Source organism: Canis aureus, chromosome 1, assembly GCF_053574225.1.
Source record: "Canis aureus isolate CA01 chromosome 1, VMU_Caureus_v.1.0, whole genome shotgun sequence".
Lineage (NCBI taxonomy): Eukaryota > Metazoa > Chordata > Mammalia > Carnivora > Canidae > Canis > Canis aureus.
The window spans coordinates 117,615,335-117,632,403 of record NC_135611.1 but is presented as its reverse complement, the minus strand read 5'-3'; the positions used below and the strand labels follow the sequence as shown (position 1 = coordinate 117,632,403).

Below are 17,069 nucleotides of genomic sequence, written 5' to 3'. Positions count from 1 at the left end.
AAGTAATCCCAGCATGAATAAGGATACCTCTGCTGGGATATTTTCCCCTCTCCCCCGGCCCACTCTACACCTAGCCCCAGGACCCAAAACTCCTACCCCTGGTGAAAACAGGAAAGTGATGAGAACCTGTAACCGCGCATCTCAAACCCCAGCTCGGACCTTCGAAGCCCGGAGTCCACGCAGGCTCACGATTGGGCCGAGGGCGATGATGAACAGGCATCCAGCCCAATAGGAGGTCGGAGTTCCCGGGTGGGCGTGGCCTCAACGGCTTCGGGGCTGGCCTCCCGGCGGGCGCTCGGGCCGCGCGGAAGACGCCCCTTTACCCCGCTTCGCCTTGCTTCCGGCCGCTCTAATTCCGCTTCCGGTCCGACTCTGGCGTCTTTGCTGAGGGTCACATTGAGCTGCGAGGTGCTGCAGGGGTGTCTTTAGGTGAGTGTGGAGGGCTGGGGAAGCCGGGGCCCTGGCCTGGGGTACTGAGGAGCCGGACCCTGGTTTCCCCGAGGACGGAGTGAGTTTCCGGCCGGCGGGTCCTTGGCGTTCTGTTCTTGTTTGTGGCCCTAGCTGGCGATTATGGAGCTCTTCCTTCATGCCAGCTAACGTTTCGAGCGACCTTATTAACTCGTTTAATCTTCCCTCCAGCCCTATGAGGTGGGGCGTGGGATGATCCCTTTTTGACGGTGGAGCCGCTGAAGCTCAGAGACATCGGGCTATTAAGGCAGCGACCAGGGTTTGGATTCCGTGGTTTGGACTGTCGTGCCCTCAATCACCAGGCCGCAGGCGTGGCCTCCCGTGGCTGGCCCCGGGCCGCAGCCGGGCTCCCTGATTTCTGGTCCCTCCTCCCGCTTGGACTTTGGAGGACCTCGGAGTCCTCCCTGATCTCCTCGCAAAACAACTCTCCCGAGCAAATCTGTGTCCCAGCTCCGGCGTTCTACGTCCCCCTTCCTCTACCCCTCTAGGATTTCCCCTCCCCAAAGACTACTGTGGGGCCCCAGATGTCCACCACTACCTTGGGTCCCTTGAATTTAACACTGGCCTGCTCACTTCTTTGTAACCCCGTTACTTTTCGAATTATCTGGAATAGAGGCAGTTTCACCTTCCCTGGTGAAAACTGCACGTCACCCGCGGAGGTTTTTAACTCTGGGCCTGCAAAATCAATAGACTGCAAGGTGTGCTAGTACTTGAGTGTGTGTGTGTGTGGGGGGGGGGGGTTACATCTGTGTTTTTCTTTTTTTTTTTTAAGATTTTATTTATTCATGAGAGACACATAGAGAGAGGGAGAAGAGGCAGAGGCACAGGCAGAGGGAGAAGCAGGCTCCATGCAGGGAGCCTGATGTGGGATTTGATCCCAGGTCTCCAGGATCACGGCCTGGGCTGAAGGAAGGCCCTAAACTGCTGCGCCACCCAGGGATCCCACATCTGTGTTTTTATTAATCTGGAATTGAAATGAAGCATTTCCTTCAGGAATGGAGGCAACAGTCTTAATAACATTAGCGTCACCTGTGACTTTGTCAACATTCAAAATTGCAGGTCATCTTATATCACATTGTGGTTGTACATGTCACAGAATACATTTTCATTGACAATTACTTCAAAATTGTGGTAGTCGGTAAATCCTCAGCTACATGGAATGGAACTGGTTTTCTTGGTGATCCTATGAGGTTTTCAGATGCCTTTAAAAGCATTCTGGGAGAGGGGTCATTAGACCCCTGAGGAGTTCATGGCACCAAAGAGATGAACCTCTGCGTGTGTAGATTCTGTCAATGACTGGGTGCAACTCCTCCGTTTTCGTGACCTTGGGAAGTCACTTAGACACCCTGTGCCTTGTCTGTGACACAGTGATAGTAATAGTTCATACCTTTTAGAGTGGCTGCAGGAGTAAAGTGTAGAACGACGCTTGGCCTATATTAACTACTCAGTGAGTGTTAGCTAGTGTTCTAGTGAATAAGGCCTGATTTTGCTAAGGAGTTACCCCCTCCACCAAGTCCTGCTGTGATGGCCACACTTTGGTGTGCAGATTTGCCTCACCCTTCACCTCTGTGTGTACATGTTGACAGGGAGAAAGTGCTGGCTTGTTCACACCTTTCTACTCTCTTCTCCCTGTGTGTGTTGGGGCGGGGGGGAGCTGACATCCCATCCCCAGGCCCTCTAGAACTTTTGCCAACATCCACTCTCTTTGCCTCCAAGAGTCAGCACCATGGCAGAAGACATCAAGTCCAAAATCAAGAACTACCAGACTGCCCCTTTTGACAGCCGCTTCCCCAACCAGAACCAGACTAGGAACTGCTGGCAGAACTACCTGGGTAAGCAGGGCATAGGGGTGGGAAGGGATGCAGAACCTTTTCCTGGTCCCACACTCAAGGTTGCTTACCTGTTTGTCTACTCCTAAGGCATCTGTACATCCCAGGCCTCTTTTTTATTCTGGACATCCTACCTTGCAGGGCCCATGCCCCTTATCACAACTGCGCTCGAGGTCCAAGATCTGGGCCAGGGTCACAAACTTTGGTTCCTACAAGGATATATATATATATATTTTTTTTTTTTAGGATTTATTTGTGTGTGTATGAGACAGATGTTAACATACGTACAGGAAATACATAAAACATAACGTACAGCCAAATGAATAATGCTAAAGTGAATGCCCTGTATACCTATATAATCTGGATAGGAAATTAGGTACTGTCGGTATTCTAATCTTCCTTGCCCACTGTGTGCCGTCTTAAACACAACATCCTAATCTCCGCTCAAGAGATGTCACCCTGCCAACTTAAGGCAGTCACATTTTATCACTGCTTTTAGGTTTGCCTCTTGATGAACATTATAAACACTGTATATATTCTGTTTTATTTGGATTTCTTCATTCAGCAGTTTTGAAGATTGATCCTTGCTGTGGCGTATAGTTTGCTCGTTTTCTTTCTGTATGGTTTTCCATAATTTATTCTCAGACACTTATAGGGTTGCCAGTTCAGGGCTTTAATGAATGATGATGTTATAAACGTTCTTATAAATGTAATTTGCCGTCCATGTGAATGCTTCTCTGTGTAAGGAGTGTGCCCTGGAGTGGAATACCTGGAGAATTTTTCTTTTTCTTTTTTTAAAAAAATTAATTGCCTACTTTAAAAAGCCAGATTATCCCCCTCCTGTCCTCTTCTGTAGGAGCCAACATCTTAGCCTCAGGATCCTCTTCCCCTTCCCTCACCATGGGTTTGGACTTCCATAACCCCTGCATGTGCCTTTCATGTTCCTCCCTCATTCCAGACCCCAGGATCTTCAAGTCAAACAGTAGTTCTCTAGGGTTTGCAAAATCACCTTGGTGAGGCCTGCCTAGCCCTTTTCAGTACACTTGTAGGAATAGACATTCCTCTTGACACTTGTTTGTGTGTGTTTGTGTGTATATAACTGGTTGTGAAGTAAAAATGATTTCTGTGAATTTTGATCAAAAATATGTTCCAGCCCTTAGTCAGGGCTGACCCTGAACCACTCTCTCCACAGACTTCCACCGCTGTGAGAAGGCAATGACTGCTAAAGGGGGTGATGTCTCCGTGTGCGAATGGTACCGGCGAGTGTACAAGTCCCTCTGCCCCATATCCTGGGTATGTGCCGCCTCCAGGGTATCTTGGGACACTGGGGTGGGGTCTTCACGGAGACGAGTGTGGTAACTTAGTGGGGGCTCATCTGGGAGCAGCAGAGGAAGGACAGGGTATTGCGGTGTCCATGGGACTCAGCCCTGTCTTCTCTCTGGAATTGCCTTCCCTCTTTTCAGCGATACTCTCAACCAGTCAGGGCTCTTGGCCAGAGCACCCAGGGTCCTCTCCTTGCTGCATCCATCCCACCCATGCACTCTACAAATAAATACACAGTGCTGTCTCCTTGTCCCTGTGGGGTTCACCGTCTTGTGCAGTTCTGTGCCTTTTTATTCACATTTTCAAGTTACACACAAAGGTAGAATAATTCAGTGACCCCCAGTTATACCAACTACTTAGACACACAGCCAGTAAGGCTTTTAGCCCTAATCTGACCAGACTTTTTGTCACCATTTAGTAGTCTCTGTTACACACTTAAAAAAAAAAAGAATTTATGTTTAATGTTGTACTGTTTCATCAAAGCAAAGATCCCATTGACTCCAAGAAACATTGAGAGATGGTCAGCTCTTTCTAAAATGCCAGAAATGAGTGTAACCAGCTTGCTGATTTCAGAGATGTTAAAATGAAAAAACCTGTGTCTTAGAATCAAAATATGATACTATTACAAAAGTCACAGTGCTCATTTAAAAAACAAAAAATGGGCAACTGGGTGGCTCAGACAGTTAAGCATCAAGTTTTGATTTCGGGTCAGATCATAATCTCAGGGTCGTGGGATGGAGCCCAACACATGCTCAGCAGGGAGTCAGCTGGTGAGTCTCTCCCCCTACCTGGGCCCCTCCTCCTGCTCATGCGTGCGCGCGCTCTCTCTCTCTCTCTCTGTGTGTCTCAAGTAAATCTTTAAAAACAAAAAATGTATGGGATCCCTGGGTGGCGCAGCGGTTTGGCGCCTGCCTTTGGCCCAGGGCGCGATCCTGGAGACCCGGGATCGAATCCCACGTCGGGCTCCCGGTGCGTGGAGCCTGCTTCTCTCTCTGCCTGTGTCTCTGCCCCTCTCTCTCTCACTGTGTGACTATCATAAATAAATAAATAAAATTAAAAAAAATATATCACCATCATTTAAAAAAAAAACAAAAAGTGTGAGCAGAAAATAGTAGAGCAGTAAAAAGTAGAAACCTTCTCCCCGCCCTTCTTCTCTGAGGTAACTACTGTTAGCTGATTACTTTTTTCTCTATATAAAGTAATCATACAGAAACCTGGGGAGCTATCTGTGGATGAGTGGGTCAAACTATATAGTCTTTGACTGCTTTGATTTATAAGTGTGTTTTGGAGTCTTTTTTTTTTTTTTTTTTATAATAATGCATATAGATCTGCCTTCCTTGCTTTGGTAACTTTCATATGCTTTTATTTAACTGATTCCCTTTTGACAGAGCTTTTTTTTTTTTTTTTTTTTTTTTTTTTTTAATTTATGATAGTCACACACAGAGAGAGAGAGAGAGAGGCAGAGACACAGGCAGAGGGAGAGGCAGAGACACAGGCAGAGGGAGAAGCAGGCTCCATGCACCGGGAGCCTGATGTGGGATTCGATCCCGGGTCTCCAGGATCGTGCCCTGGGCCAAAGGCAGGCGCTAAACCGCTGCGCCACCCAGGGATCCCTTGACAGAGCTTATATTCTAATTTTTTCAGTATATTTGTAGCATCCTTAATATATGCCTTTGGAGCTCATTTCTTGAGAACAAATTGCCTTATTGCAGTCTCCCTCAGCTTGCTTGGTTTTCCCTCCACCTCTCAGGCCACACTGTCTCAAGTGTCTTTGAGTGTCCTGTGCCCTTCCAGGATTTCCCCTTGTCCCTGGGTGATTTGAGTAACATGATGGTGTGAGTACATACTATCCCTTCTCCAGCCTCAGAGCCTGCATTGGGTGCCTGCTGGACAGGGTGCCAAGAAGCATGCTTCCAGTCCCGGTGCTGCCCTACACCCCATTCTCCAAGACTTGGGCCTGCCCTTTCCTTGAGAGCATCAAATTGTGTGATTCCTGCTCTCAGGTGCCTGCAGTATCCATCTACTTTGTTAGGGCTTATAAATGTATTCTGCAAAGCCCCCTTTATACTGGCTGCCCTGACTTCTTTATTTCAAAAATGTGGTGAGGTGAAAATAAGTGGGTTTTTTTTTGTTTTGTTTTGTTTTGTTTTGTTTTGTTTTGTTTAAAGATTTTCTTTCTTTATTGATTTGAGAGAGAGAAAACATGAGCAGGGGGAGGGACAGAGAGAGAAGCAGACTTAGCAGGGAGCTGGATGTAGGGCTCCATCCCAGGACCCTGGAATCATGACCTGAGCCAAAGGCAGATGCTTAACCCACTGAGTCACCCAGGCACCCCAGAATAAGTGTTTTGTTTTTGCTGTTATTTTGTTCAATTATAAGGAATATAACTACTTCACAAAAACTTAAAAACTAGAAGAAGGGTAGAAAAATATTCCTTATCCTTCTGATAATATCATAGCATCTTCCAGGTATTTCTTGTGTATTATTTTTAATTAGTCTTTTTTTTTTTTTAACTTTTTTTTTTTTTTTAATTTTTATTTATTTATGATAGTCACAGAGAGAGAGAGAGGCAGAGACACAGGCAGAGGGAGAAGCAGGCTCCATGCACCGGGAGCCCGATGTGGGATTCGATCCCGGGTCTCCAGGATCGCGCCCTGGGCCAAAGGCAGGCGCCAAACCGCTGCGCCACCCAGGGATCCCCTATTTTTAATTAGTCTTAAATCCCAGTATGTGCATTTGAGTGGGGTCATTATGGGAGTTCAACACTTTTCCTATATGAGCATTTAAAACATTTTTTCCAAGCGTCTTTTATTTTCTGGTTTAAAAAATATTGAGTATCAGGGTGTTTGGGAGGCTCAGTTGGTTTAAGCATCTGCCTTTGGCTCAGATCATGATCCCAGAGTCCTGGGACTGAATCCTGCATCCTGCTCTCTGCCCAGTGGGGAGCCTGCTTTTTCCTCTCCCCCTGCTTGGGCTTGTTCTCTATGTTAAATATATAAATAAATCTTTAAAAAAATCTCAAGCTTCTCCGTGAACAAACAACATTGACTTTTGTGGAATCTTCCAAACAAAAGCTTTATATAATGTAGAAAGCGAAAGCCCCCTACTCATCCACTTCTGAGTCCTAAAGTTAACTTTCTTTTAGTCATTTGGTATAATTCTTTCACTTCCTTTTCTGTGTGCTGATGTATGTGTAGGTGTGTGTTTATGTACTTTTTAATTTTGATACGGGTCATACTCTTGGTACTGTTTTATGCTTTGATTTTTTACTTACCACGCATTTTATACCTATTTCTATCTTAGTATAATCAGCTCACTTATTGAGTAGCCACTATCTTTAATAGTTATAGTTTCTTCCCCTTTATAGCTAGATCCCATCTTTTTTCACTTTTTAATTTTTAAAAAATATTTATGTTTTTACTTGAGAGGGAGAGAGGGTACGCACACCCACACAGGAACAGGGGGAGAGAGAGAATCTCAAGCAGTCCTTCCGTTGAGTGTAGAGCCTGACACAGGGCTCAGGCTCACGACCCTGAGATCATGACCTGAGCCGGAACCAACAGTCAGACGCTTAGCCAACTGAGCCACCCAGGTGCTCCCTTTATCACTTTTTAAAATGACACTTCAGTGTACAGTTCTACTGCAGGAAATGTTTTCTCCCTCTATTTGAATGGTTTCCTGAGTTTCCATTCCATGAAGCGGCATTATTGGGCAAAGGAAAATTTGCAAAGGATCAGACCAGCCTGATTCTTTAAAAAGAGAGATGGAAAGGTAAACCCAGCAAATGAGAAATTCACATATAGAAAACTGTAGACTGTGGACAGTACAAGTCCAGTATGAGGGAATCCAGACATGAAAAGTTGTCCATCCCCACTCAAGTCACCAAGAAGACACAGCTGAAAACAACAGAGATGCTTATTTCTACCTTGCAGTCTGGTGCAAGTTTTATAAAGGTTGATAGTGCTAAACATTAGTGGTTCTGCAAATTGAAGTTATTTTGGTAGGATCTTTCAAAATGGAATAAAAGATCTCCAGATGTGTCAGTTTTACATTTGGACATCCTACAAAGATGCTCGTGTACAAAGAGGTCCATTGCAGAGTTGTGTGTAATGAGGAGCATTCAGAAACAACCCAGTTAGATAAATGGTGGTACATTTATTTTGATCTATGCGACAATACAGAAAGAGCTCTAAGACTTGTGGAAAAGGCAAGTTGTAGGACAGTCTATATCGTAGGGACCAATTTGTACATGTTTTTCAAAGTAGAGAATATTTGTGTGGTGGTGATGGTGTGTGTGTGTATAAATAGGCATATATGTGGCACTTAACCGTGGGCCAACTACTTTGTAAGCCCTTTATATTCTGTAAGGGCAAACATGCTAAAAAATGAGATGAGATGGATACTATTCTCACTGTCCTCATTTAACACAATTAAAAACTAAGGCCCTGAGATGATACTGGGTGTTACATTATATGTATATGTTGGCAAATTGAATTTAAATAAAATTTTAAAAGCAAAAAATAAACTAAGGCCCTGAAGGGCTGAGTGATTCACCCGAGATCACACAGCTAGGAAGTGATGGAACAAGGATTCCGATTTTCTTCCTTAGTCATGCTGTTGTCTACTGCCTCTAATATATGGCATATAAACGTGAGTATATGTCTAACTGGATGTGCTTCGGAGTGCCTGTAAGAAGGTGCACCAGTTGTAGTGTGTTACTTCTGGGGAGTGTTAACAGTTGGATATGGGCCTTTTCATCATTGTTTCTATATACATGTATCTGATCAACAGTAGGATCATACTCTATATTCAGTTTTGTGTCTTTTGCCTCTGACTGTATCTTGGAGATCCATTTATGCCAGAGCACAACCTCTTTCTTTCCCTCACAGCTTCCTAGTATTTCTTCCTTCCTCTATTCTGACAAACATTGAGTATTGATTCTGAGGTTCCTGACACAGGGCGCAGTCACACTTTTGAGTCTCTATACAGTCCTACATCTCCCCAGGAACAGCCCCTGCAGTGAATGTGGGATTTATATATACTCTCCACCCCTCACCCCCTCAGTGGGTCAGTTCATTCAGGACAGTGATTCTTATCTTTCTGGGGTCACTGCTGATTCCCTCACTCCTGGAACAGTGGTGGTGCTGGGCTTGACCGACTAAACAGGTAGGCAGAGTGAGGATGAGGAAGACAGAGTTTACCCCTCTGGTTTCCCCACAGATGAAGGAAGTAATGTTGGCTGTCTTTCCACAGGTGTCGGCCTGGGATGACCGCCGGGCAGAAGGCACATTTCCTGGGAAGATCTGAACTGGCTCCACCCACCTCTCCTCTGTCCTCCATCCTTCTCCCAGGGTGGTGAAGGGGGACCTGGGTACATGGTGATCCCCACCCTGGGATCCTGAATCATGGCTTAACTAATAATAAATACTCGTTGGAAAAGTGTAAGACTGTGTATGTGTAAAAGAACTGGGTGATCGGGCAAGAAGCTGGGATGGAAATTAATACCTTGACTAATAAGAGGGACTTCAGGGGGATTGTTTTTTTCTTTTTTTGCTTTGTTTTATGTTACTAAACTGACCACCTTCTCTATACCAGACAGTATAGTGAGTGATTATAGCCTCAGGCCCCTGTATGTGCAAAAATTTATCTGTATGTTCCCCTTTATTATCTATACAATTTCAAAAAACTTTTCTTTTTTTTTCTTTTTTTTTTTTGAATTTTTTATTTATTTATGATAGTCACACAGAGAGAGAGAGAGAGGCAGAGACATAGGCAGAGGGAGAAGCAGGCTCCATACACTGGGAGCCTGACGTGGGATTCGATCCCGGGTCTCCAGGATCACACCCTGGGCCAAAGGCAGGCACCAAACCGCTGCGCCACCCAGGGATCCCTCAAAAAACTTTTCTTAACGTAATTTTTGAACCACATGGAAATAATATAATAAAAATTGGGGATCCCTGGGTGGTTCAGTGGTTTAGCGCCTGCCTTCAGCCCACCGCATGAACCTAGAGTCCCGGGATGGAGTCCCACATCAGGCTCCCTGCATGGAGCCTGCTTCTCCCTCTGCCTGTGTCTCTGCCTGTGTCTCTGCCTCTCTCTCTCTCTGTCTCTCATGAATAAATAAATAAATAAATAAATAAATAAATAAATAAATAAATAAAATCTTTTTAAAAATAAATAATAAAAATTAAAATTGTGTACCCATCACCTAGCTTCAACAATTATCAACAAATGCCCAACCAGTTTCATCTCTAACTATTCCCCTCCCCTTCTAGGTGATTTTAAAGCAAAACCTGGGGATCATATGCTATCCAGAAATAAGTAAGTATATGTATCTCAGAATTAGAGGTTTATTTTATGCATAATTAACACTACCATTATTATGTCTAAGAAATTAACGCCAATTTTTTTGCCATCTAATTAGCAGTTTCCTGTACAATGTGTAATTTCTCTGTTCTGGACCTCCTCTTATATGTTCTCGTAGTGATTATTAGAAGTCATTTAACTCGATCAAGTTAAAAATGTTCTTTCTTGCTGCCCCAAGAGGAATTGCCACACAGTGATAGTCCAGAACATCATCCACCAGACCGATCAGCATAACTAGCCAGAGCACTAGGTTGTGGCTGGATTGGTGTTTCCTCAAGACCACTTAAATGGTTGAGAGACAGACTTACCCAAAGCATTTGCAGGTGAGCAGCGAGATGATTCTTGTATTGAGGGAGAATGGCCCTAGGGAGGGATCTTCTGAAATGGATGCTTCTGAGGAGGAGGGGCTCTACGTAGAGGACCCTTATACATGCCCAGGGACTCTGAGCAACTGTCGAAGCTTCTTCTATTTCCTGTCTGACCTACCACTTCTTGTTTGCTCCTTCAGTTCCTGCACACTGGCCTCTTCAGTGTGACAGGAACCGTGTGAGCAATTGAGAAGTGTTAGCATACACCAGACTGGCTCCAACCTCAGGGCCTTTGCATTTTCTGTTTGCCCTGCCTGGAATGCCTTTCCATTAGATAGCCACATGACTCTCTCTTCAGGTCTTCCTCAAATATAACTCAGGCTTCCCCTGACCACTCGACCTACCATTTCAACTCCATACATATATTTGCAGCCCTTCACTTCTTTCATTCCTGAAACACTAAACCACTAATATTCCCTGTATTTTACTTATTTCATCCTTGATAATAGCCCTGACACACTAGAATGTAATTTCTATGGGGGCAGGATTTTTAAAAATACACATTCCCTCTTTCAACATTTTATTATGGAAAATTTCAAGCATACAGAAAAAATTGACAATCCGTACAGTTGCTGTTATACCCACCACCTTAGTTTATTGTGTCATATTTACTTTGTGTGTACACATGTTTTTTATTAAACTACTTAAAAGTACAGTTGCACCTCAAGCAAAGCAAGGATTAGAAGCATAAATTATCCATGTATTTTTTTTTTTTTTAACACATATAACTTGACTCCCTACAAACTTAACTACTAATAGCCTGTTGCTGAGTAGAACCCTTACTGGTAACAGAATTCATTACCAACTATTTCTCTGTTATATGTATTATATACTATTAAAGTAAGCTAGGGAAAGGAATGTTAAAGTCATAAGGAAGAGAAAAGACATTTATAGTACTGTGTGTGTATGTATTGAAAAAAATCTGCTTGTAAATGGACCCATGCAGTTCAAACATGTCTTATTCAGGATCAGCTGTAGTTTCCAAACACCTTGACACTTCACTCCTAAATACTTAAGTATGTATCTCTGAAAAATGACATGTTCCTTCATACCATTATCACTTCTTTTTTTAAAAATTATTTATTTATTTACTTGAGAGATAGCAAGGGGAGAGAGTATAAGCAGGGAGGAGAGGGAGAAGCAGGTTCCCTAGGAGCAGGGAGCCACATGTGGGGCTCAATCCCAGGACCCCAGGATCCTGATCAGAGCCAAAGGCAGACGCTTAACCGAGCCACCCAGGTACTCTGTCACTTCTAAGAAAAACTAACATTAATTCCCTAATGTCTGATACTCAGATTTCCCAAATTGTGCCCCAAAAGTCTTCTATACTGTTGGCTATGTTTTGTACCAGGATCCAGTCAGGGTTCAAATTCTGCATTAGTTTTTTAGGTGTCTACTGTTTTCTAAATAGTACAGTATTCCCCCCGTGCTCCACCGCTCCTGCTCTTATAAGATGGGATTTTTTAAGAGGCCAGGCCAGTTGTCTTGGGGAATGTCCCCCACTCTGGATTTGCCTAATAACTTTCTCATGGTGTCATTTAGCTGCTCTGTTTTCTGTAGTTCTTAAATACTGGAAGTTTTCTCTAAAGGCCTGATTAGATGCAGGGTAAGTACTTTCTGCAAGAATCTTTCCTGTGTATCTTCCTTCTTCCCATCAGGAGGTACCTGATGCCAGGTTGCCCCAATAGTGATGGCCACCAGCTGTCTCCTCCAGAACGAGCTCTTTCCCCTTTCTATCATTGACACGTGACCTGTGGGGTGGTTCTAGAACGAATGGTTCTGCCGTGGCACCCCTGCAACTTTACACATCTCCACATAAGCCCCACAGGGAAAAACTTACCTGTGGACTGGCCCGAACTGTGGCAGAAGGCCTGGTGAGTTCCCCTGAAACCAAGGGAGAGGAGCGGTCTTGTGAAGAGCTGCCGTGAGGCAGTTTCTCATCCACCTCTGTCTCTTGCGGGAGAGTGCTGCAAGGCCGTTTCTCATCTACCTCTCGTGTCAGTACTTTCTTCCTCATTCCTCCTTAGGGTAAGCTGCAGGCTATAAAACTACTCTGAAGCTTCCGTGCTGAGCACCTTACCTGCCCTATCTCCAGCCTTCTAACAACTCAAGCCATATTTTGTTATGACTCCTATTTTACAAGCGGGGAAGCTGCCACTTGCAGCCATCTGCTGGTTTGTGTGGCAGTGGGTTTCCTTAGTGTATCTGTATCAGAGGGTTCAGTGCAGAAAACGGAAACCTCCCAAGGCATATGAAATAGAGACTTAATATGAGCAATTTGGGTATAGCGAAGTTGGACATAGTATCGCACCTCTATTTCATTATATTCAACTCAGCATAAGCCAGCATTTTACAGGTTTCAACGCAGCTTTGCAATAGGGTTTTGCATTATCTTAAAAAAATATATCCAGGGGTGCCTAGGTGCCTCGGGTGGTTAAGTGTCTGACTCTTGGTTTTGGCTCAGGTCACGGTCTTCGCACAGATGCTGCATGAGATTCTCTCCCTCTGCACCCACCCCCTTGCTCATGAGCGCTTGTGCCCTCTCTCTAATAAATAAAATCTTTAAAAAAATGTGTCTGGTATTGTCACCTTGAGCGGGGCAAGCACCGTGGTCTGAGCAGGGGCAGTGGGAGCGCAGACTGACAATGCAGACCACTGGGGCACTATTCATCTCTCCAGCTCTAATCTGCTGTTGTACTGGGGATCTAATAGGCCAGAGGTCCCATCTAAACAGCCACCCTACAGCAGCTCCCCACTCCAGGTGGCCTGACGGGAGTTCCAGAACAGTGTTGTCTCCTGGGACATTGACGTAGCAGCCAAGTTTATTGGTGCTGGGGCTGCCACAGCTGGTGTGGCTGGTCCAGGAGCTGGCAGTGGAACAGTGGTTGGCAGCTGGATTATTGGTTCTGCCAAGAACCTGTCTCTCAAGCAGCAGCTCTTTGCCATTCTGGGCTTTGCGCTGACTGAACCTTGGGGCTTTTTGATGGTCTCCTTTGCCATCCTTTTCACCATATGAGGCTCCATGGGGTTCACCTACCTGTCCTGTTTCTTCAACTTCAGGTCATACCTGGTGTTAAAGCGTGCCAAGCTTTACAATTAAACATGTTTCTCTAAGAAAAAAACAAACAAACCCGGTATTCAGCTAATAAAGACGAAAAGAAAGAATTAAAATATCAGCGTATTTTGTAACCCCTAATGAGTCTAAGCATGATGTCTGTGGCTACAAACATCACCAAAAGAGAGACAACCAAATATGTGCTTCCAGATGGAAGTACTCATCACTAGTCATGAAAAGTTTTACCAAAATAGTCAAACCTGAATCTGATCAAGCTTCTGGATTCAACTTCTGATTCACAGGAATTTTAGAGGACGGTGGAACATGTTAAACTGCGTCACAGGAAACAACTGGAAAAAAACTAGATTCTGTAAAACCTTACAAGAAAAATGGCCTACATTTCCTTCAGTAAGTGCACTATTGATGCAGGAAAAGTGGGGGGAGAGAGTTAGAGGAAGACCATATAGATTAAAAGAAATCTAAGAGATAAATATTTGGGGACGCCTGGGTGGCTCAGTGGTTGAGCGTCTGCCTTCGGCTCAGAGCATGGTCCTGGAGACCTGGGATCGAGTCCCACATTGGGATCCCTGCATGGAGCCTGCTTCTCTCTCTGCCTGTGTCTCTGCTTCTCTCTCTGTGTGTCTCTCATGAATAAATAAAGTCTTTTAAAATAAAAGATATATATTTGGATCCTAAATGAAGCAAACTGCAAAAGGATTTGTTTTTAATTCAATTAACATAATGTATTACTAGTTTCAGAGGTAGAGTTCAGTGATTCCTCAGTCTTCTCTGTAATACCCAGTGCTCATTACATCATTTGCTCTCCTTAATGACCTTCACCCAGTTACCCCATTGCCCCCCCACGTCCCCTTCAACAACTCTGTTTCCTATGATTGAGTCTCGCTCTTTGATTTTCTCTTATTTTTCTCTCCCTCTATGATTCTGTTTTGTTTCTTAAATTCCACATAAGAGATCATCTTTCTCCGATTGGCTTATTTCACTTAGCATAATACCCTCTAATTCCATCCACATCACTGTAAATGGAAATTTTTTTTGATGGCTGAGTAGTAGTCCATTGTATATATATACAACATCGTCTTTATCCATTCATCTGCTGATGGACATCTGGGCTATTTCCATAGTTTGGCCATTGTGGACACTGCTGCTGTAACCATTGGGGTGCATGTGCGCCTTCGAATCACTGTGTTTGAATCCTTTGGTTAAATACCTACTAGTGCAGTTGCTGGGTCGTAGGGCAGCTCTAGTTACAATTTGTATATTCTATTGATGAATTGACCCTTTTATCGTTATATAATGACCTTTTTTGTCTTGTTACAGTTTTTTACTTAAAAGGCTCTTTTGTCTGATACAAATATAGCTTATCTTCCTTTCTCCCTCTCTCTCCTTTCACTCTATTGATGCATAGTTTGTTTATCTTAATGGTATCGCATCGTTCCCTCAGGCTTTTTTCACTCTCTTTCCTTCTTTATTCCACTTGATCCAGTCTGTTGTTGATGCTCTGTCTTACATTTTTCATTTCATTCATTGTATTCTTCAGCTCCAGAATTTCTTTTTGGTACTTTTTAATGTCTCCTGTTTTTTCCCTGATTTATTGAATTTCTTTCTGTGTTTCCTTGTAGCTCACTGAGCTTCCTTTACACAACTATTTTGAACCATCAAGCAAATTACAGATATCTTTTCTTTGGGGTCAGTTACTGGAAAATTACCCAGTAGTATCATGTTTCCTTGATTTTTCGAGTTCCTTGAAGTCTTGCATTGTTGTGTTTGCATTTGTAGAAGCAGTCACCTTATCTAGTCTTACTGACTGGCTTCAGGCAAGGAATTCCTTCTATCCGCTTCCGTTAGGGATTCTGAGGCTTTCTCAGACTTTTTTTCTTGGATACACACCTGTTCTATACTTCTTGTTCCCTCGATGGGGGGTGGTGGATGCTTTTTAAGATCCTATGTTGAGCCCAACCAAGTGCTCACTGCCTCCCATGTGCTTTCCCTTGGGTTGTGCTGATTGCTCAAGTTTGTGTGTTTTCTCCCAGTCCTACTGGGTCAGCCGACTTTCTGCACATGTGTACTAGCCACCTTCAAAAACTCTTACGGTCCTCGGTGGTGCACAGGGAGCCCGCCATGGGTGGATGAGGCATGTGGAGCACTGGGATGCCCGTGGATCAGTTGAGGGGATCCACAGGCAAGGCATAGGCATTCTCCTTGATGTCTGCAATGCGATTAGTAGGATCCCAGTCCCTTGGATACGCCCCAAGACCCCCAGCTGCCATTCTCCCAGCTGCTTCCTGACCCCTAGTTGTGTCAAATTTCTCTGCAGTGTATCCAGTTTGCACCACTGGTGTAATAGAACTTCTCTGCTGGGGACTCGTGGATGTCCACAGAGGTTCTCCCTGAGTGGCTTTCAGAAACCATGTTATTTGGGGGAAAGAGGGTAGAAAAACTATTTCACCATTTGATAGATCACTCAACTTTTTCATAGGTGCAAAACTATGCAGGAAAAATAGGTTTCTTCCTCACCTCTTCTAGCTATGAGCAGGGACTGCCACGACTGGTTTCTTGCGTCTCCTTCTGAAGATAATTTATACATTTGCAAGGAGACCTTCCCTCCCACCTGCCCGTCCACTATCATAGCCTGTTATTCTGATGTTCTGAACCTTGCTTTTCTCCATTAACAATAGTATTTAACTATCATTCCTTGTCAATCTGATATTCTTAAGCTTTTCAAATTGTATGACTAATACATGAATATATTCTGACTAAAAAAAAAAAAAAAAAAAAAAAGGAAAACATTCCAGCAAAGGCAGTATACACACAGGGAAGCAGTACAGTGTAGTGGGTAAGGGGTTAGGCAATGGAGCCAGACTGTCTGGTTTCAAATTCAGGCTCTCCTGCTTACCAGCTGTGAGACTCTGAGCAAGTGGCGACCTCTCTGTGTCTGTTTCCTCATCTATAAAATGGAGTTAATGACACTTTCCTCATAGGGCCATTATACAGATGAAATGAGATGCTACATGTAAGGTGTGTAGAATAGTGCCTGATACTATAGGTGGGATGTTTTGAACAGTGTCCGGTATGTTGGAAATGCTCTCTAAATATCAGCTGCTCTCAGCACATGGGTCTCCTTTCTGGAGGTCGGAGATAAGGAGGAAATATTCCTTCTAAATTTTTTTTAAATTGTTGTTGTTGTAAGAACACCTAACACAGGATCTACTCTCTTAACAGATTTTTTTTTTAGCTCACAATACAGTATTGTTAACTACAGGCGCAATCTTGTACAGCAGATCTCTAGAACTTACTCATCTTGCATAACTGAAACTTTGTACCTACTGATTAGCAACTCCGCATTTCCTCCCCCCTTGCCACCCCCAGCCCCGCCCAGCATTGGCAACCACCATTCTACCCTCCCCTTGAATGAGTTTGACTATTATAGATGACTCAAATAAGTAGAGTTGTGCACTATTTGCCCTTCTGAGACTGGCTAGTTTCAGTTAGCATCATGTCTTCAAGGTTCCCCGATGTTGTCACATGTTACAGGAGCTCCTTTTCTAAGGCTGAATCATATTCCATTGTGTGTATATACCATGTTCCCTCCATGAGGAATGTTCTTTCCTTCCTTTTACTGGCTGACCTCAGTCTCTTCCT

General features: G+C 44.0%; 1 protein-coding gene and 1 pseudogene across 1 annotated transcript; both read left to right on the top strand.

Moving 5' to 3' along the window:
- The first annotated feature begins 277 nt into the window (after positions 1 to 277).
- On the top strand, positions 278 to 9,065 carry COX6B1 (cytochrome c oxidase subunit 6B1). The gene is made up of 4 exons (XM_077854682.1): positions 278 to 429; positions 2,187 to 2,300; positions 3,490 to 3,590; positions 8,874 to 9,065. Exons 2-4 carry the CDS (start codon positions 2,195 to 2,197, stop codon positions 8,925 to 8,927), a joined length of 261 nt encoding a protein of 86 aa, XP_077710808.1. The 5' UTR covers positions 278 to 429; positions 2,187 to 2,194; the 3' UTR covers positions 8,928 to 9,065.
- A 141-nt stretch (positions 9,066 to 9,206) lies between these two features.
- LOC144287204 (ATP synthase F(0) complex subunit C1, mitochondrial pseudogene) lies at positions 9,207 to 13,703 on the top strand (annotated as a pseudogene).
- Positions 13,704 to 17,069: the final 3,366 nt, after the last annotated feature.